The sequence below is a fragment of the Clupea harengus genome, chromosome 9 (assembly GCF_900700415.2).
Source record: "Clupea harengus chromosome 9, Ch_v2.0.2, whole genome shotgun sequence".
In the NCBI taxonomy this organism is placed as follows: domain Eukaryota; kingdom Metazoa; phylum Chordata; class Actinopteri; order Clupeiformes; family Clupeidae; genus Clupea; species Clupea harengus.
The window spans coordinates 21,762,761-21,782,790 of NC_045160.1; the positions used below are offsets into that span (position 1 = coordinate 21,762,761).

At 42.3% G+C, this 20,030-nt stretch overlaps 2 protein-coding genes across 3 annotated transcripts in view; one reads left to right on the forward strand and one right to left on the reverse strand.

Moving 5' to 3' along the window:
- The window catches only part of ppm1lb (protein phosphatase, Mg2+/Mn2+ dependent, 1Lb), a 61,853-nt gene extending 54,382 nt beyond the window's left edge, over positions 1–7,471 (reverse strand). Inside the window, exon 1 of one of the 2 annotated variants that reach the window (XM_012838415.3) lies at positions 6,442–7,471. In XM_012838415.3, the coding sequence (XP_012693869.1) occupies positions 6,442–6,840 (399 nt within the window). In that variant the 5' untranslated portion in view covers positions 6,841–7,471. Of the gene's footprint in view, positions 1–4,376; positions 4,508–6,441 lie in introns of those variants that run through there. The other variant, XM_031573834.2, reaches the window with a different exon arrangement.
- Positions 7,472–8,413: 942 nt separating this feature from the next.
- On the forward strand, positions 8,414–19,477 carry nmd3 (NMD3 ribosome export adaptor). The gene is made up of 16 exons (XM_012838427.3): positions 8,414–8,523; positions 8,807–8,863; positions 9,893–10,027; positions 10,456–10,552; positions 11,301–11,381; positions 11,913–12,041; positions 13,055–13,145; positions 13,801–13,879; positions 13,972–14,068; positions 14,234–14,351; positions 16,123–16,268; positions 16,695–16,807; positions 16,952–17,024; positions 18,010–18,119; positions 18,437–18,507; positions 19,040–19,477. Exons 2-16 carry the CDS (start codon positions 8,820–8,822, stop codon positions 19,171–19,173), a joined length of 1,518 nt encoding a protein of 505 aa, XP_012693881.2. The 5' UTR covers positions 8,414–8,523; positions 8,807–8,819; the 3' UTR covers positions 19,174–19,477.
- Positions 19,478–20,030: the final 553 nt, after the last annotated feature.

A 20,030-nucleotide genomic window follows, 5' to 3' on the forward strand; every position in this document is an offset into this window, starting at 1 on the left:
AAATAAATAAATAAAGGAAACAGAGTCTCAACTTGGGTCATCAATTAGTAATCAACATTTTAAGACCGGCCAACTGTGCCAACCAATCAAAGAGACTTCTAAACAGATAGGCATCCACATCTGCCATCTGTTATTTTGCACGCATACCTTACACTAAAGACAAAAGGCAGACTCCATTGGCGTTGGTGGAACTTTACTACAAGTGCTAACCCTGCTTCCACCATCTCCATAGCAACGGCAAGACGATTACTTCATCACCATTACAGTGACCAGCCACCTGCTCGCTGGGGGGGCAGAGAGAGCAAGGGCTCTGAATGAGCTGCGCTTCACACAGGGTGTCAGACATAGAGAGAGAGAGAGAGAGAGAGAGAGGGAAAGAGAAAGAGAGAGGAAGAGAGAGAGAGAGAGAGAGGGGGAAAGAGAGAGAGAGAGAGAGAGAGAGAGCAGGAGGGAGAGAGAGTGAGAGAGAGAGCGAGAGGGAGGAGAGGAAACAGACCGACTTAATTAGACTCATTTTTCATATCCTGCCTACTCTTCGTCATCTCACTCAACAAAACCATTTCACTCTGAAAAATAATGAGCTTCTCAAACTATTCATTTAGCTGCGTGTTTGTATGTATATGTGTGTCTGTCTGTATGCATGTGTGTGTGTGTGTGTGTGTGTGTAAGTGTGTCTGTATACTGTATATGTGACTGTGTGTGTGCACTTGGTTGTGTGTGTGGGAATGTGTGTCTATCTATGTCTAAATGTGTTTGTGTGTGTGCGCGCATGAGCGAGTGTGTGCACTTCCGTGCATTTTTACATTGTATGCATGTACCGGTGCACCAAACATGTCAAACAACCAGTCTGACATGCAATCCTTTTCAGAAACACTAACAGATACTTTCGAACCCATGGGATCCTTAGCTATCTAGACATAAACACATACTCCTAAGCCTGCTACTAGCAGATGGGATTGATGCTTTCAGGCAAGCTGGTCTCAAGTCTACATCCTTCTTTCTACTCTTTTAGCATTTTCTTAATCAGTCTTCTTGCCTATGCATTGTTGCTCTTGGCTTACAGTTTGTGACATTGCCAACGTCTAGCCAAGTTCTCTGAAAATACCTTCAAAGTCTTCTTGTGAGGCAGAAATACACCTAAAACTGACCAACATTCCTGTCTCTGCATATACAGCAACCCTGGGGCCTGGACTGAGGGGCTAGTTTCACCACATTCTTGCCATGCTGAATTGGACTCTGAGCTACCGTACTGTTGACTTCCGCCCATTGTGGGATACGGAGGTCACTAGAACAGCTAGTAAAGGTGTGTGCACATCAAACTGAAGTTGGGGCCTGGAGACTGTGTCAAGTCTTTTATCTCTCTCTCTCTCTCATTTTCTCTCTCTCTCCATCATATCTCTCTCTCTCTCTCTCTCTGCCTGTCTCATTCTCCCCCTCTCTCTCTCTCTCTCATCTTTCTCTCACTCTCTCTCTATGGTGTTGGACACACAGGGTAAATGTAAACCAAGAGAAGGATGAATATCCACCCAGTGCATTTTCTTGTTTAGTTTTTCACTAAACTGAGCTAAACAAGTAGGCTAGACATAAGTTAGCTCAGGGAAAGGTGGTTTGAAGCTAGCTACTATGACTGACAAAAGGCAGCTGACTGCCAGTAGCAAATTTGCAATTGTTAAAAAGAAATGTGCGAGTCTAATATGAACAACTACGTTTTTCTTGAATTGCGTTGAAATACATTCTAATCAGTGAGAAAGTGTTGCTGTTCAATTTAGCTAGCTAGGTCGTTATCGCTCGGCAGCTAAGTGGTTGTGCCATGTTTTGAAAAAGAAAACTGTGACTGCTCAGTTTGTGGTTTTCAATATATGGGCCATTCTACCGAATTGGTGCAAAGTGTGGTCCCACAACAATAAAAACTATTTACAAAACAATTAAGTATTCAGACATAGATATTTACTAAGAATATGTTATGGTCTATTTAAACCCAAGACATTAATTGAGATAGGGATAAGCTAAATATATACAAAATCATCATTTATAGGGTACTTTCTATTGGGAAGTAGCTGTCCCTAACCCTGGCATCTAAATTTCAATGTCTGTAAATAACACTTTTTTGATTTTTTTGATTTTTTTCAATGATGTAATTTCAAAGATCTTTACGATTAAGTTTAAACAGAACTTGGAAGATTTAGATTTATTGTGGGTTTAATTAAAAAATAAATAAACTATACTCAAAAAATCATGTCCATAGTTTTCATGTCACTACCGAAACACAGGAGTTTTAGTCCATTGACTGAGCCTGTTTTTTAGCCACACCCCTGCATTTATAACCAGGCAGTGATACTGCATCCCTGTCCCTCATGGCTGAATAGTAAGTAGCTAGATCCCATACTTTTTATATAAATGTGTTCCAAAGTCTGAAAATCAGTGTGTAACCTTAAGAATTGTCACTACCGAACACCTTTTTTTCTTCAATTAAGTAAACTTTTTGGGGTTTTATGCAAAGTATTATGTTTGTTTGTGTGTACACCTCTTCAAATATTTGTTTGCTAGCACTGTGCTTGCTAGAATTATTTATTTCTGCTCAAATTTAGCTAGAATTGTCACTACCGAAACAGTCATTACCGAAACAATCACTACCAAAACATATGGTAAAGTTTCAGTAGTGACATGATCGTTTCGGTAGTGACAAAATGGAATGGTAAGTAGTTCAATCCCATCATTTTGAAATAAATGTGTTATGTGGACTAAATGGTAAAGATGTAGATAATGCTGATTTCTATCTGAAATTGTTCAGGAGAGAAAGAATCATAAGACACCAAAATGCCAAAAGGAAAAAGTGGAGCAGAGAGGCTGAGAGAATACCGACAAAGAGTGAGGGATGACCCAGTGAAACACCAAGAATATTTAAGGAAGGAAAGAGAAAGAAATAAGAAACGAAAGGAAGAAGGAAAGTTGAAATGTATCAGTGATTTATCCAACAGGGAGCAAAAGAAGGTCAGTAAATCATGGAGGAAAAGACAGCAAAAGCACAAAACATTTGTGTTTTTAATATTCCCAACTTAAAGCATGGTATGAGTTAAGATTAAGCAATAAGGTTGAGGAAATATGATACAACCTTGCAAACAAAATACTGTGGTCACTACCGAAACAGTGCTGTCACTACCGAAACAGTAGCCTGACGATGTCATACTCATAATTCTAGTCAGAATATGAGTCTGAGACCGCTCCGTTGGGCTGTGATTATGGGGCGTGTTTCAACCGAACTAGGAAAAAAAAGGCCTCTTCGCTCAATTGGATAGGCCTACAACCAATCAGAGCAACGTAGTATGACCATAACGTAGACCATGGGGCCAGCTGATACATTAAACTTTTACCGGATCCCGTAGGAAGGACGGCAAAAACATCTTTTCGATCGACAAATGCCTTGATCGCGTTTCTCTGTTCCTCTTTCAAAATGAATGTGCTGTCAATGTCTTCTAAAACAGACTCGAATTTCCACATTTCAGCTCTCCAACGGCAGCCATGTTTGTTGAAAACGAATTCACCCCAAAAGCTCTTTGGTGACGTGGTTGATTACGTTAGGGTTGATCATCTGTCCATCATCGTATAAAGCCCGCCCTGACAATTTGATTGGTCTATATCTCCTCACAGATTTTTGTGAGGAGATAATTTCTCCCCAACGGAGCGACACCAGACCGAACTTCCCGACCAAATAATTTGTGGGCGTGGCTAAATTCGTCTGGCATCCAGGCTACCGAAACAGTGCAGTCACTACCGAAACACTGGATGTTTTGTAAAAAATAAAGTATATTGAGTTATCAACTAAAATGTTAGGATACTGATTGGTTTAATGTATGTTCAATTTCATCAATCATCAACTCTGGAATCAATATGATCAGTATTTTGCATTTTACAAAGAAATATTGCACTTAGATTTTGATGAATTGTATAAATTGAACTTTGAAATTTGGTAAAAAATTCATTTTTATTGATTTCATTGTGAAAACCTTCAAGAAATATTTGTAAAAATACTCTTCAGAGAAGGGAAGGAAACACAATCTGAACAGGTTAATAATAATACGTTTTTCCTATAGTTTATTACTATGTTTCGGTAGTGACAATTTTTGGGAGAGGAAAAACTAGACTAGATATGTATACTTTAGATATGATACAATATATATACGGACAAAGTTTTGGGAATAAAACATACAAATTTTCAAAATATTTCCAACCTGACTTTGCACCAATTCGGTAGAATGGCCCATATATGGTGAAATTATTTCAGTTTGTGTATTAGTACTTTCTGAAAACAAATTCAGCACATTCTAACAACACCATGGTAATTAATATCACGATTACAGTGACCAAAATGTTCATACCTTTTCATCTCTAGGCACAGCCAACACAGCAATTTGATTCCTCACTGCACTGGAGCCCACAAGTGGATGAAAGCTTGATGAGGACATTGTGTTTACAAGGGTACCGTGCTCCTCTGTAAACACAGAGAGGGGTGGTTGTTCACAGCCACGAGTCTCTGTTCTGCATCCCAGGCTTCATCTGTCGGCCTCCCTGCCAAATCCCCTCCCTTCCAGCTACCACTCCGGTGCCCAAAGAAGGCAATTAATTTCGGCCATTTGGGAGGAAATGGCCCCAGAGGTGAACGCTGAAAATTGAACGCTTTCAGAGAAACTGCATTATTGCATTGTCGGAGCATCGTGTAATGCAATACAGACCATATATGCGATTGTGAGACTGTGACTGGAGCAGAAGTAGAATGGATTGGTAAGCATAAGAGAGAAGAGAGGAGCCGTATCCTGCTCATGATACACAGCACGCACTGCAGCACTTCCACCTACCGATAACTGCCATGTGCATTAGCACAGCAGACAGCTACACAGGGCAGAGGCACCAAACCCAAAGATTGTGCGCAAAATCTGTACAAAATGAGCAGCTGCGTTAGGGAAAAACACACCTGGATATATTTGGCTCTTTAATGTTTCAAGTTTTCGTTTGCTCATCCCCATGGTAGGGTATGGGGATGGATGTTTAGTTTAGTACAGCTTTATGTTCTATTTCTCCAAAAGTAATATGGAAACTCAAGAAGCTGTCGGAGATTTCACTGCCAGCCCCCCCCATGCCCACCCCCAACATTCCCAAGCCCATGTAATTTTCTGGCTTGTCCTGAAACAGGAACTGGTAAAAGAAGGGGAAAGAAGTGCTGTGCCTCCAGCTTAAAATTTGGAAAATAAAACCTCTGCCAGGCAAACAAGGATTTGTTTTTCCATCTGGGTCAAAGACGGCACTCTGTACCTTTAATTCAGAGAAAAAAAACATCTGTCAGGACACCTTTTGGCCACATGGAAAGTTTAATCCAGGGGGGCTCAGAAGGGCTACTGAGAACATGCTCGTGCCCTGACAGACAGCGGCTGAGTTGACAGCAGATCTGGCCCAGATCTGGCCCTGAGCAGGCCCAGACTCACCCAGGGACGTAATCCTTTCAGTTGAACTGCAGTCACGTCACTGCAATTCAGTTTGGATAAAAATACAGGCTATAAAAAAAACTTAAAAGGTTAAATAACTTTACACATGAATGTGCTCATACTCATGTCTGTCCAGTTCAACTGTAGTTCAGTTTAGGATCCAGAGAACATGGAAGAACCCCCCCCCCCCAAAGACGTTTCTGTATGAGACCTTTACTCTTTTTTGTGGTGCCCCCTGATCCAGTAGGGAAAAACCCTGAAAAACTAAGATCTAAGAACACACGTGAGACACACAGAGGAAAATAGAAGAGAGGAGGGAAGGGACAGGCCATGTAAGCGAGAAAGTCAGGTGCAGAGCAGAGTGGACAACATCGTAAACAAGGAGACAAGACAGTAAGATGGTGTCGAGTACTGTAAAACGGTTGTGTTTATAAGCTAAACTGTTGTGCAGTGTATAATCTACTGTGGCAACAGCTGCCACACAAATGAACAATATTTGTAACCAAAGACCAACACCCTTAAACTGGCCATCTCCATACTCCCATTTCCCTTTAAAACACACACTTGATGTCTAAACCGAGGGGGGGGGGGGGGATTTTAACCTTTTTATTTTATTTCGTTGCACTCCTTATTGACTCTTCACAGTATAGGACAAGAACCTGTCTTGATGCTGAAGCGTCTCTTGGGTACACGTACAGGTCTGAACACGTTATAATCCCATTTTGCATGGCCCCCTCATCACAATAATATAATCGGTTTAAATTGTTTCTACAGCATGCATGGTCTAGTTATGTTAGTCGCTTTAAAAAAAAACTTGGTCTAACTAGGCTATTATAGGCTACAGATGTCGGCTACTTGAATGCAGGTGTTTAATCCAATCAAGATACCGTTTTTTATACAAAATGGGCTCAGGTAATAGGTAGGCTAGTAACTGGCATCTTTTAATTAAATATCTCACACTTACTTCACCACCATGGCCATCGAAAACCCCAAATATGGATGGGTGACTCTTGTTCACAACATCGGTCAGGACTTCAAAACGGTCCTCCATGTGGTCGCGTCGGCCTTGTATGGAGTAAACCGCTACATTGTTGCTCTTGAATTCCCAGGTTTTGGCGAACTCCGCATCCAGGACGTCCAGACCTCCGAATTTCTCATTTTGCATAATCTCCGCCACTTTCCCCTTGACCATCTTCACGGCATCCCGGCTTGACTTGACGATGGTTTTCACCTCGTCCGTGTGGAAGAAATAACTCCACAATGCCAAACTGATGCATAAGAGAAACAAGGTCTCTGGTCTAAGCAAGAAATAACGCATGATCCGACCCAAGAGAGACAACAGTGTCATCGTATCTGCTATCATTTAAACGAACAAGAAATCACAGCAGGTTATTTATCCGAACAAGTCATTCCATCATTGCAGCAAGAAGGAAACCTGTAAGACTGCTGTGAATGCAAGTAGCTCTTCTCTTTCGTTCACGGTATGCTCAGTGCGGTCGGCACACGCAGAGAAATCAAACAGCGATTATTCTCGGAGCTTCACATGTGTCGCCTTCAAGGCTTTGAAAAGTCTGCAGAGATAACCACAGCTACGACACGGCATGCCGCCCCACCGTGAAGAATCGGAGATCTGTTCACTGTTGTAGCTCAATGAACCATGCAAGCGCGCACAGAGCGCGTAGCCTACACTGCTCCACAATAGCCTAGAATGTCAGGAAATACCGCTACGGGGGAGTTCTTTTCCTGCCGTCACAGCTGTCACCTGACAGCCAGAAAGACGCACCTCCGCAATACCGGAGGCTTGTTGGTAGAGCGAGCGCAGCCGGACGCTGCGATCCTTGAATTTAGAGGTTGCACTTTCTGTGGATGTGGGATATATCCTCGAACTCTTCCATACCACTGTATCGCCCACAAGTTAAGTGGTATAGTTTATGTCCGGGGAAAATTACCCATCAGTTGCAGTAGCCTAAGAGCCTAGTGTTAACCACGAAATGCTGACCGTCTTGATAAGGGCCAAGCAGAAACTCAACGCTACCGTCAATGGCAAAAAAGTTAAGGGCTTGCCTCGAGGCTACTGGTGAATACCCTTAAATTCGACAGCTTGATTTAAGACTATAGCTTTTACCTCTTCTCATCTATGTCTTCATCATGTTAATCGTGTAGGCTATGTGATTAATACGCCGTGCTGATAACGGTGTATATTTTAAAACAACCTATCATTTCGAGTGTCCATATTTAGGTCTAATTGTGAAACTTAACAGGCTATTATTGCCTAGTAGAAAAGTCATTGAATCATGGTCTGAGCAACTCAGTTAGACTGAGGCTATAAGCAGTCTCCTTATTTTTTTAAATATGGAGGAGGTCATTTCCATAGCCTAGGCTATTACAATAACATAGAGCAGGAAACCAATCGCCCACACTCAAGTTAGAGACGAATCAGTCCCACCAGGATATTGCAAGGGTTTGTGTGATTTACGTACAAAAGTGACTGATTTGCTGCAAGAATTAAAACAAATTGCAGTTATTGAATTTTTTTCCACCAAGTTCCTGCGGATATTCCTAGGGTTTGTTGTGACTGCTGCGGCCAATAGAGACTGCATTGGCTGCGGGAATTCTTTAAAAGTGTGTTGATGAAGCAATTACAAATAATACAGAAATTCCATGACTGCGGTTTCGTTTTTGGGGGGGGGGGGGGGGGGGGCGGCAACATACTACACATACTGGCCACAACATACTACACATACTGGCCACAACATACTACACATACTGGCCACATACTACAATGTGGCAACAAGAGAAATCTGCAATCCGCATTTGCGGGAAATCCTTGAATTTTTCAGAGCGCAAAATCATGGAGGGACTAGGCTCTCTCTTTACTTTTTATGCTAATACGGTACCACAGCACAAGGAGCTTTAGTCCTCTCAGGCACGGTGAAAGACGACTATGGGTCCTCTCGAACCAGGAAGTGTACGTGATGTCATCATTTCGCACCGTACATGCTGGGTGAAACGTGTTACCACGCCGTCATCGTGCTGTTTAAATACCGTAAGAATAAGATAAAACGATTTGATTTGATTTGCATAATGTGTAGTTATCGCCACCAAACAACTTAAATAACTTTTTCCTCAACTTTCACTGGTGCTAAAAAGCAAGTGTAATGAAGTAAAGAGTAGTTGTCGTTAACTAGTTGGCTAATGTTAGCTGGCAAATGTACATCAACTAACTCAGATAGTATCTTACTTAAGATATGTATGTGGTAGGCGAATAATCGCACAAGATGTGGTAGTAACCCTAGTATTTGTGCTGTTATCTGTAATTATGTTCCCAGGGCGCTGATCGTCATGGAGTACATTCAAGCTCCAGCTACCCCCAGTCAGGGTAACATGTAAGTCGACGCTGTGGTTGTCACATGATTTGTGTTTAAATTATGTGAAATAGTTGTTTAAATGATGTGCAATGGTTGTGTAAATTATATGCAATGGTTGTGTAATTGGTTTCACCTTGGATTGACAGCTGTTAGCTTACTGACAACTGTTAGCATCGTATACTGCAAGGTTTTATCTCTGAGACCCAAGACCGAGCTTAGTAATGGTGACTAGAAGAACCAGCATGGTGAATGACATATCTACAACTTATTTATCGTAAACGGAAGGAATTGATGTTTTAGTGTTGACAAGGAGATGGGTCGTAGACCTACTCTACGTAATTGTGAATTCAAACATTACACCAACAGTGCGGTCTTGGACGAGTTTAGCTTACAATAGTACCTAGTGGGGATATGTTTATTTGTTGGAGAAAGTTTAGGAGTAACCTCAGTAGAGGATTATTCTGCATAGTTATGAAGACAAAGCACTGCAGAATTGTAAATGCAGAGAGCTCTTTATTCTGTGGTCCTCATTTAGTTTCAATACAGTGTAATGAAAGTGACCTTCTGGTTGTGTGAAAGAACTTTGTATCAAAGCTATCACTGTCCTCACAATGTTTGAGTCGTGGGGTCACTGCTGAGCTACCTGGTTGGGACTCTGTAGCCATGCGTTTGGTCAGGTTAAGTAAGGTTGTCATATACATCCATCCGTTTGGGCAGGTTAAGTAATTTGGTCAGCTTAAGTAAGGTTGTCATACAGGAGCGAGGGAAGAATTTACTGTGCACAGCGGAAGTGGAAGCTGACCGGTGTATTTATTGATTAATAATTGATCTGTGAATTTCTGATGTCCAATCTGATTTTCTTATACAGGATAACATTCCTTGTAAAGAGCTTGATGTGTTTGAATACACATTAGGGAAGTGTGTCCGCTTCCATTGCTTTGCATTTTATATTGAATATGCCATTGTGGGTTTCTGTTATACATTTTTTTTTTTTTTTTTTTTTTTTTTTTTTAATCTTGTTCTGTCATGTACCTTCCTGTTCTTCAGCCTCTGCTGTACGTGTGGCATCCCCATCCCCCCCAACCCTGCCAACATGTGTGTGTCCTGCCTGAGGACATCAGTGGACATCTCTGAGGGCATTCCCAAGCAAGTTACCGTGAACTTCTGCAAACAGTGTGAAAGGTGGGGTACTATTTTCCACACGTCATTGAGTCTTCATCTCATAAGCTCTCAGACATAAAGGCAGTTTGATGAGCGGATTGAAAATAGTTGCAGTCAGAGACATCTAGACTAATTAGTCTGTTGCAAAAGAGTAAAAAAAAGCGTGACATTGTTTTTATTAATAGATTGCCATTATTTTTTTAAAGATTTCTTTTTGGGCTTTTTGGCCTTTAATCGATAGTCTTAGTGAAGAGTGGGACAGGAAATGATAGGGAGAAGAGGCGGGGAGTGGACATCAGGCCGGAATCGAACCTGTGTCCTCCATGGGCATCAAGCCCGAATGTGGTCGGGGCTACTGGTTGCGCCACAGTGCCCCCCAGATTGCCATTATTTTTGTCGTGGATGTCACAGATCTGAATTTTCCCCTGTTTTTCTGTGTCGTCTGATAGGTACTTGCAACCCCCAACCACATGGATGCAGTGTGCTCTGGAGTCCAGAGAGTTACTCGCCCTCTGCCTCAAGAAGATTAAGGGAAACATGACTAAAGTATGTACACATCGTCACGGATCCTACCAAAGTCAGTCACACCTTCCAGTTTATATTCACTTAGCAGGGGCTTTTATCCGTGGCCGTCGAGATGTGTCATCTCGGTATGGAGCCCGCCATCTTGGTTTGGACCTTTCTCAAACTGCTAGCATAGCTACGTCAGTTATCGGCCAGTTTCTTAAACATCAGCCAGTCTGTTAAACAATCGTTGTGCTAAGTTTAATAATATATTAACAAGACAATGCGAACGTAGCCGATCACAACACACGCATGCCGCTATTTAACCCCGTTACGATACACTTCAAGACAACAGTGTTATGATGCACAGACTACCTGTTCAGGCTACACTGACATCAAAAGCCAAGAGAGTGCAGCTATTATCACTGTTGGATTTTATGATGAATATAATGAATGATAAATATCTAGTCACGCTGTACTGACATGGTTTCATAGTGTTGGTGTATTATTTAGGGGTTTTAGTATGATATTTCATGGTGTTGTCTTTCAAAGTTCAAAGTACTTTATTTGTCATTGTTACAAAAACAACGAGACAGACGAGGCAGCATCAGACAGCTACAAACTTAAGTTGCTGTGGAGTTGCTAAATAATAATAAATAACAATTAATAAATAGATAGATAAATAAATATAATAGTACATTGAGGTGCATCACTTTTACATATCCTCCAGTGCCATTTTTGTCCCAGTCTATCTTCCTCATCCTCATTTCCATGCTGTTTGCTCCATTAGGTGCGACTGATTGATGCAGGCTTCCTGTGGACTGAACCCCACTCCAAAAGGATCAAGCTGAAGCTGACCATTCAGAAAGAGGTACTTCACGCAGACACAGAACATTATGAAAAACATCAGGAGGCATTTGGGATTGGTGGAGCATGTTGGTAGTGCATCACCAACATGTTGATTCATCTTGGTTCACAAGGATGTCTTGTAGTTTTCACTCACTCTGAAGCCGGATGTTTAAAAACTGTTGGTTTAATAATTGTCTTTTTGGACAGAATTAGAACACTGATGAATCGCTGGAAGTACTGAACCAGGGATGGAATCGCTTGTATTAGGCTCACTGTCTCGCCCATACGTTTTAGCATTAGTGATGATTTTGAAATATCCATATGTACACATTTGTAATATGTTCTCTCAGTTCATGAAACATTCCCACATGTTTGGTTGTGACCCGTTCTTTCATCTGCTGATTTGTAAAGCACTATGAATTGCTAATGTGTATGAATTGCACTATAGGCATATAAACTTGCTTTGCAAGTGTATAAAAACAGGAGTGGGCGGACAGACTGAGTAGAAATGAATAGAGGGTAAACTGACAGCGCCTGTTTGTGTTGTGGACAGGTGATGAACGGGGCCATCCTGCAGCAGGTGTTTGTGGTGGAGTATGTGATCCAGTTCCAGATGTGTTCGGACTGCCACCGGGTCGAGGCTAAAGACTTCTGGAAGGCTGTGGTGCAGGTCCGGCAGAAGGTGAGGGGTCTGCTGGAGAGGACTGCAGTTGTGCTGGAAGCCTTTTAAGTGTGTGTGTGTGTGTGTGTGTGTGTGTGTGTGTGTGTGTGTGTGTGTGTGTGTTTGTGTGTGAAAGAAAACTTTTGATTGAAGTTTGCCATGGGTGGGTTGCGTACTGGTGTACACCAATGTTCTATAAGTAACCTGAAAACCACCTAACCAGTGTGCCTGGGAAATCTCTGTACTGTGTGGAGATTGTTGTGCTGGAAGCCGTGTGTGTGTGTGTGTGTGTGTGTGTGTGTGTGTGTGTGTGTGTGTGTGTGTGTGTGTGGTCTTGTTGGGTTGGTTGTATAAGTGAAATGTCCGTGCTGTGTGGGAATTGTTCTGGGTTGGTTGTGTAAGTGTTGCTTAGGGGTGTGCACTGAAATGGCATTGCAAGCAACTGCATCAGCTCATAGCAGATTTACTGAGCCCAGTAGTAAGAAGAAGATCTGCTGTGTCGGCCGATTCTCAATTTAGACTCCCTTCATTATGCCTTCTGCGGGGAAACTGTGCTTACCAGACGTGGTTCTAATTGAAGTGACAAAATGTCACAGTCAGTAAGAAACCAACACATCACAGTTGGGTGCAGTGTGGTGAGACTAATATAGAAGTAATATTTAATCCTTACAAATTCACCCGTTTATTCATTCTGACCATCTCCGCTGGCATAACAGATTGCTGATCTGGCCGTCTTCGGTAGAACCGGGTCATAGACATAATACAGTGTGTGGCTGAGAGAATTTGTCGGGATTGGTAAACGCTCTAAAACTCACGTGTCTGTGGTGAAATATAGGGAATGTAGGCCAATGTAAATCTCTATTTAGTTGGTGTTAATGCATCATATTGCCATTACAAAAATGTTCTCCATTTACTTTAGTGCTCTTTTCTTTCTCTTTCATGCTGTAAGGAGACACATACATTAAGTAAGATGAAGTTGTCATTTTTTTTAATGGTAAATTACAATGTCCCTATATTTTATTCTTTTTTGTAAGACTGTGCACAAGAAGACGTTCTACTACCTGGAGCAGATGATTCTAAAGCACAGTCTGCATCAGAACACATTACGCATCAAAGAGATTCACGGTATGTACCCCTCATCATCCGCTAGATCAAAGAAGGAGAAAAATCCACACTCTTGCATCAGAATATTTTGTTTTTGTCTGTAACAGGCAGCAGGCTCGTGGTGTATTATTATTTATTTTTGTAATCTTTAGATAGATTTGTTAGATTGATTCAGTCATTGATTTCATCTGCTTTTGCATCACACTGTTTTTCAAATGTAATTTTTGATCAAAAACACAGCAGTGTCTGTGGTGTATTTGCCTTTTAGATTTTGTTAGATCGTTGATTTCCGTTTTTATTGTCTCCTTTAAAACCTATTGATACTAAAAAAAACTCTCTTTATGTATTCTGTATCATGTTTTAGAATTATATATTGTTACTTTTTGAAACCCATCACACTCTCACTGAGTTTTATTTGTTTGTTTGCTATTTTTCCTTTGACCCTAAATACATTTGGGTGCCTTGGTGTCTGGAGTTGACTGTGTCTAATTGTTATCTTAAAATCACTGTGGTGTTTTCAGAGATGGGAGTTTGTTGAGGCAGACTAACATGAGTACGTCTGTAACGACCAGCCCAGCTAATGCGTTCATTGATAGTGCGTGTCAGACTGAATTAGGTTTGCAGCTTGCCTTATGTATGCGCCTTTCTTCACCTCGGCACAATGCCTGTTTTCCAGACGGCCTTGATTTCTACTTCGGCTCAAAGCAGCACGGGCAGAAGATGGTGGATTTCCTGCAGTGCACAATCCCCTGCAGGTAATGCTCGTACACCTGCTGCTCCAAGTAGCATTCACACTTTGGGGAATAGAAAAGTTAAAGGGAATAATAACACTCCTCTCCCTCTCTAGAACAAAGTCATCCCAGCGGCTGATATCCCACGACGTTCACACAAACACATACAACTACAAAAGCGCCTTCTCTGTGGAGATTGTGCCCGTGTGCAAGGTACTAAAGATATAAATAATAATAATTAAGTGCAGTACGGCAACATTGTGTTTATTTATTTCTCTCGACCTGCAGGTTTTTTTGGATGGATAAGATCCCGCTGAATTTATGGAATGTCCTCACTCTAACCCCAGCTCTTGTTGTTGTTGTTGTCGTTGTCTCCAGGACAACGTGGTGTGCCTGTCTCCACGTCTGGCGCAAAGCCTGGGCAACATGAGCCAGGTGTGTGTGTGCACCCGCGTCAACAGCACCATCCACCTCATGGACCCCAACACGCTGCAAGGTGAGTACCCCATTGCCCTCATACCCTGCTAGAAGCACCCCGGAATGGAGTAGCACTGAAGGGTAGACCTGGGGGGTATTCGTCGTAGCTCGCTAAGCGGTTTAGCAAGCAAATTTTCAGGCTAAGATAAAAAAACGCCCCTCTAGTTGTACTGAATGGTAGACCTGGGTTATGCATCCTAAAAGCGTTGTTGTGCAACTATGGTGAAATGATGGAGGCCATCATTTTGAACCCCCTTTCTGAGCGTGGTGGGTTTCGTAAAAACACACCTGTTATTCTGCAGGACTAGATGTGACCACTGTACTTTGTGATGAGAGTACACACTCTGAGGGAAGATGCTGCTGAGGTGGGCTCTCTGCCTCGGACACACTTAGCCCCCCGACTCCACACTTAGCCCCCGACTCCACATTTAGCCCCCCGACTCCACAAGTCCATCACTTGTGCTGTTTTCTGTTAGAATCGGCACTGCTGTTTTGAGCTCCACTGGCTTCTAAGCATCATCAGCATTTGATCCATCAATTGAAATTCCCCCTACATGAATCCCTTTCAGCGGATCTGATTCCCATTTAAACGTGTTTAATGTGGAGTTCGGTCCTGCCGAGGAGCGGAGTGCTGACTGCTGTGATTCCTCTTTTTACTTCAGCGGCGTCGCACACTGGCTGTGCGCACTTGCTGAAGCCAACACTCACTCACTCACTCACACTCTCACTCACTCACACACACACTCACACTCACACTAACTCTCTCTCTCACACACACACACACACACACACACACACACACACACACACTCCCCGACCCCGCCAGGCAGTAAGCCCTGCTCCCTGCTGGAAGCAGATGGGTGAGAGCGTGATGAGTTAGTGTGAGAATTATGACACACAAGCCAGAACGGGATTGGTGCTTTACTTTATTTCGTTAAAGACATGAGTACGCCACTGCACGTTTCTGTTATCTTTTGTCAAGACAAAGAGGATGCCATTAGGATGTTTTATACTGAATACATTGTGTAGTTCCCTGTCTGTACTTGAAGCCACCATTTGGTAAAAGTACTCCTAAAATATACTAATAAAGATGAAATAGTCATCTTTCACTTCCATAGAGAAGCAAAAGATTTTCTGTTAGAATAAAGTGAATAGAAATTGGTTATGAATTGACACGTTTTATCATGTGCAGAATGTTCCAGAGCGGGTGAAAGTGAACCCTGTAGGCACAGAAGAGTTAACCAAGTAACGCCTGGCAGTACATTTCCACCGTTGTCTCATCTTTTTTTTCCGAATATGTCTGTTTTTACTTCTTTCATTTTCATTTTTTTTTTGTCTCGTTTCGCACTGAACTGGATTCCGTCCTGGGCCCAGGTCTGTTCAGCACATGTCCATCTTGACTTCTGCTTGCTTGCATACCATCGCTCATATTGTTCACACATGCAGGCGCTCAAGTCACGATGGTGCACAGATTACAGTTACTGGGCAATGGTACTGAAGCAGCAGAACGGCTGCTTCCATTTTAATAGCAACTTGCTTCTACTTTCATTCGAATTCCCTTCTCTGATTGTGTTGTGTCAAAACAAACATGCACATATGTGACGTTTGAAATTGCAGCGCACATGTTTCCACTTGCTGTTCAAAAAGGGGTCATTTTGTTCCAGTGCCGATAAACAACCGCTTTGCCAATTTGGTGAGCCATCTTAAACTCCTGTCAGAAGGGGTTCTGAAGAGAGTTTGCTTTGAAGATGTCCCTCCTTGTTAACGGGTTTTGTCATGTTCCACCGCAGTTGCCGAGGTGGATGGCAATACTTATTGGCGGTACCCCTTCAACAGCTTGTGCAACCCTAAACAGCTGGAGGAGTTCCTCGTCATGGAAATGGAGGTCATTAGAAACCAGAAGCTTGGGGCTGGAGCAGGCATCATATCCAATAAGGTAAGATGAAGGATCACTATGATTTAACAGGAAAGACGATGTCTTTTGGGAGTTGTAGTTTTCGATGTATTTTGAGGCTTTGATGAATGACTTGGATAGATGTTATTGTTTTGTTTATTAGTATTTGGTTTCCTAGTGATGTGAGGCTTGCTTGTGTCATTTCAACACCTTTCAACAGCAAGAGTTTTATTTTTTGTCTGTTTTAATTTAAAAACATTCCTGTGGGATTCTGTGTCGCTTCTTTTCGGGGATCTTGGAAATACTTGAAACAGTTTGCCACAGCCAAATATTTTTCTTTGCCATGTTTTTAATCTTCCAGGAACGTTTGTCAAGTACGGCTGTCCTGAATCTTAAACTATTGTGTGTGTGTGTGTGTGTGTGTGTGTGTGTGTGTGTGTGTGTGTGTGTGTGTGTGTGTGCTTACAGCACGTTCTGGCTGAGGTGTGGGTCCAGAAAGTGTCTGAGCTGAACACAAGTCAGCAGTACTTCTGCCGCACCTCCATGGGCCACCTGCTCAACATTGGGGACACGGTGCTCGGGTAAGAGACTCTGTCTGTTGCTAAGGCTGGTATTGATTCATTACTGCTTCATGTTTTTATGCACAGAACTGATTTTTGGTTTTCTTGTTATGTGGTCTTCTGTGGTATGTAAGGTTTATTTTGCCACCGTTCTTAACCCAACAGTTTTGATTTCGCAAATTCCAACGTCAACGATGAGCACTTCAACAAGATGAACGCCCAAAAGATACCTGATGTGGTGAGCAGCTTTTCTGAGACTCTCCTGTAGTTCAGCTTTGTTTTCAAGCCCATTCTAGACCATTCCCCCCTGGCTATGGTGTCGAAGCAACAGTGGTTTTGAATCACATTTGCTATCATTCCTCTTGCGTCTTACGTTGAACTTGAAACTCAAAAAGAAATAAAGATACGAGTCTCATCAGCGAAGAATCACATTAAATAACGATTTAGCACTTATAATGCCGTTATAATGCAGTTAATGGACAATTCATTATGTTTCTGCAATGTAGAAGGTGTTGACATCTTATGCGCTCAGACAAGGCAGCCAATAGCTTTCTACCTTTTCTATCTCCTCACCATCACTTCACTGTTGAAAGATTGCGCTGTTCTCCGGCGAATCGTCGGATGCCCACACTTGGTTCAAGTTAGCTTGTTCAGGAATAACAGACTTGTAGAGGACGGCTTAGCGAAAGAATGTGTTTTATTCAGCCACTAGCCATGGTCACCGCGACACAACACGAGCATGCACTAGGCACGTCTGCTGCTCACGGGTTGGTTTTCCTGCTTCTTCTCCTTCATTACAGAAATGTACAAGCATTTATAGTGGTGAAATAACAAGAGGTGTAAAGGGGAGGGGATGTGTGTGTGTGTTTGGAGGTCAGAGGGGAAAGTCTAGCTTGACTGGGGCTATAGCCAGGTATGGCCATATAGATGCTAATGGCTTGTGGCCTCAACCATCTTGTGGTGGTTGTAGACAAAAGCCAACTAATGTCTCTAGCTCCAAGACACACAAAAGCCAGGAACCATGTCTGATGGCTCATCAACATAGACAAAAGGCCAGGGGCCACCTCGATGGCACTAGTCTGGTGCTATGCAAACTAATTTGCGGGGGTTTGTTGAGATGTAATTATATTATGTGAAGTTATGAAAATACCTAAATCTAACACTGTGTAGACTACTCCAGGTCGTTATAACTGCTTATGAGGATGGTGGTTGTTTGTGCACAGGTTCTCATTAAGAAGAGCTACGACCGCATGAAGAGGGCGAGGCGCAGGAACTGGAAGCTCAAGGAACTGGACCGAGAACGAGAGGGCATGGACTCATCAGGCGATGAGAGGTGAGGGTGGAGTGATACTGGGGGGAGAAATTCAACCGCTGAGAATAAAGATGTCTGAATTTCATCCTAGTTTCGAGATGATAATGTGTTTGCGTCTGGTAGTTACATTTTCGATAATGATTGGGGATAGACTCCATGGAATATGGAAGGGTGTTTGGATATCCAAACTGATCATTTGTGCTAGTGTGTGTGTGTGTGTTTGTATCTGGTGGCTATACCTACATTTTCAATTGAAGTTAGTGAATGAAATTAAGACATAACTAAGTTGTTAGTTAGTTGTGCAGTTGAAAGAATGTCTCCGTCTCTCCCTCTTCCAGGCAATACCAGGACTTCCTGGAGGATCTGGAGGAGGATGAAACCCTGAGGAAGAACGTCAACATCTTCAGAGGTGAGTGGCATCATGGGAACCCAAAGAGGACTTCCTTTTACATCAGTGGGGCCTGAAACTAAATATAGTTTTCCCCTAATTCACCTGTGTTTTGACCTACCAGTGCAGTCAACTTTATAGTAAAAAGAAAACAGCTATACAATGTAATCCTATGGGGCAAGCATCCACATCAAAGTTAAGTGCTTGATTTCGCCACTGACAGGCTCATAATGTTATTATTAGTGTCCGACAACATGGAACGGTTCCCTATAGAGATAAACCTGTGTCTGTTTACCTCAGGAACGAAAGAAACTGATAGAAAATCTACCAGTGGTATAAAATGTCATAAGTTTACCTTTCTCTTCTTCCGGTCCTGTCTAGAAATATCATTTAGAATAGAATGCGAGTCTAAGCATAGATAAAGTTTATGTCAGCTCTCTCTTGACTGTGAACCCCAGCCCCCCAGCACCCATTCATATACTTTACACGTATGCCACTGTCAATCAGTCCAATTGCCTTTGTTCTTACATGGGGAACTGTGTTTACGCTATAGATGCTGATAAGATCCCAGTGGAGAGCGACGCGGAGGATGACGGTGCCCCCAGGATCTCCCTGGCTGAGATGCTGGAGGAGCTGACTCTGAACGACGCCACCGGTGGAGAAGGCGCCGAAATGATGACTGACTGAACACACCTGCAGTAGATCCATCGGCAACCAATTACTCTGGTCTGATCTGGGCTATTCATCTTCTTGTAGTAACCCAAGATTTTCAGGCATTTCATGATATACTGTGTGAAGTGGAGTAATGGCTAACCGTATGCAGAATTACATGGTTGCCTCCCGTGCGTTCTATAGTTATTCATCCATTGAAAGGATGTTCAAATATGCAATAACCTCATTGTTTGATATCAGTTAAAACACTAGCAGAAATGGTGTGTGTTTTGCTGAATAACCATTATGACAAACCACACAATAAAATATGATCTATTGATGATGTGTCAAGTGATTTTATTTCGCACATTTCTTCATGTTGAAATTTTGTTTAATAGAAAACAAAATTTTCCAATGAGCAAATCATATGTGTATAAAATTCTTGAATTTGCTGCCTTAAGACCTGTTTATACTATACAGCATAGAATCGCGTACCCTTTGCCATAGCCTGACATGCACCTCCCCGCAACAACTGTGATTGGTCTGTTTGGTAGCATCACGTTATCTCCTAAATATTTCCATTTGCTCCTTCAGGTTGAGTTTTACTTATACATAGCCTGTGTACAAAGATGGCAGACCAAACTCCGTAGATGGCTGTATTTATGTATGAATGTCATTTGTTTGGACTTTTTGGCTTAGATTTTCTGAGGTACTGAAAAAGACACTGTACAATATGATGATGCTGTCATTGTAACCAAAAGGCACATCTGATGTCATTTTCGAGGCACCTGCTACCCGACTATTTAACGTTAGCTTGCAAGCTAACTACAGACAAAGTAGACAGCTTGCTAATGAAGTAAACTACCACGCCGACTCAATGTGTGGTAAGCTTG

Bases quoted from the DNA above. Each gene is read 5' to 3' on its own strand.
- nmd3 (XM_012838427.3), top strand. From the start codon at position 8,820: ATGGAGTACATTCAAGCTCCAGCTACCCCCAGTCAGGGTAACAT. The intron at 16,269-16,694 runs GTAAGATGAAGG...GTGTGCTTACAG, and splicing joins CAGGCATCATATCCAATAAG to CACGTTCTGGCTGAGGTGTG. The intron at 16,808-16,951 runs GTAAGAGACTCT...TTAACCCAACAG, and splicing joins ATTGGGGACACGGTGCTCGG to TTTTGATTTCGCAAATTCCA.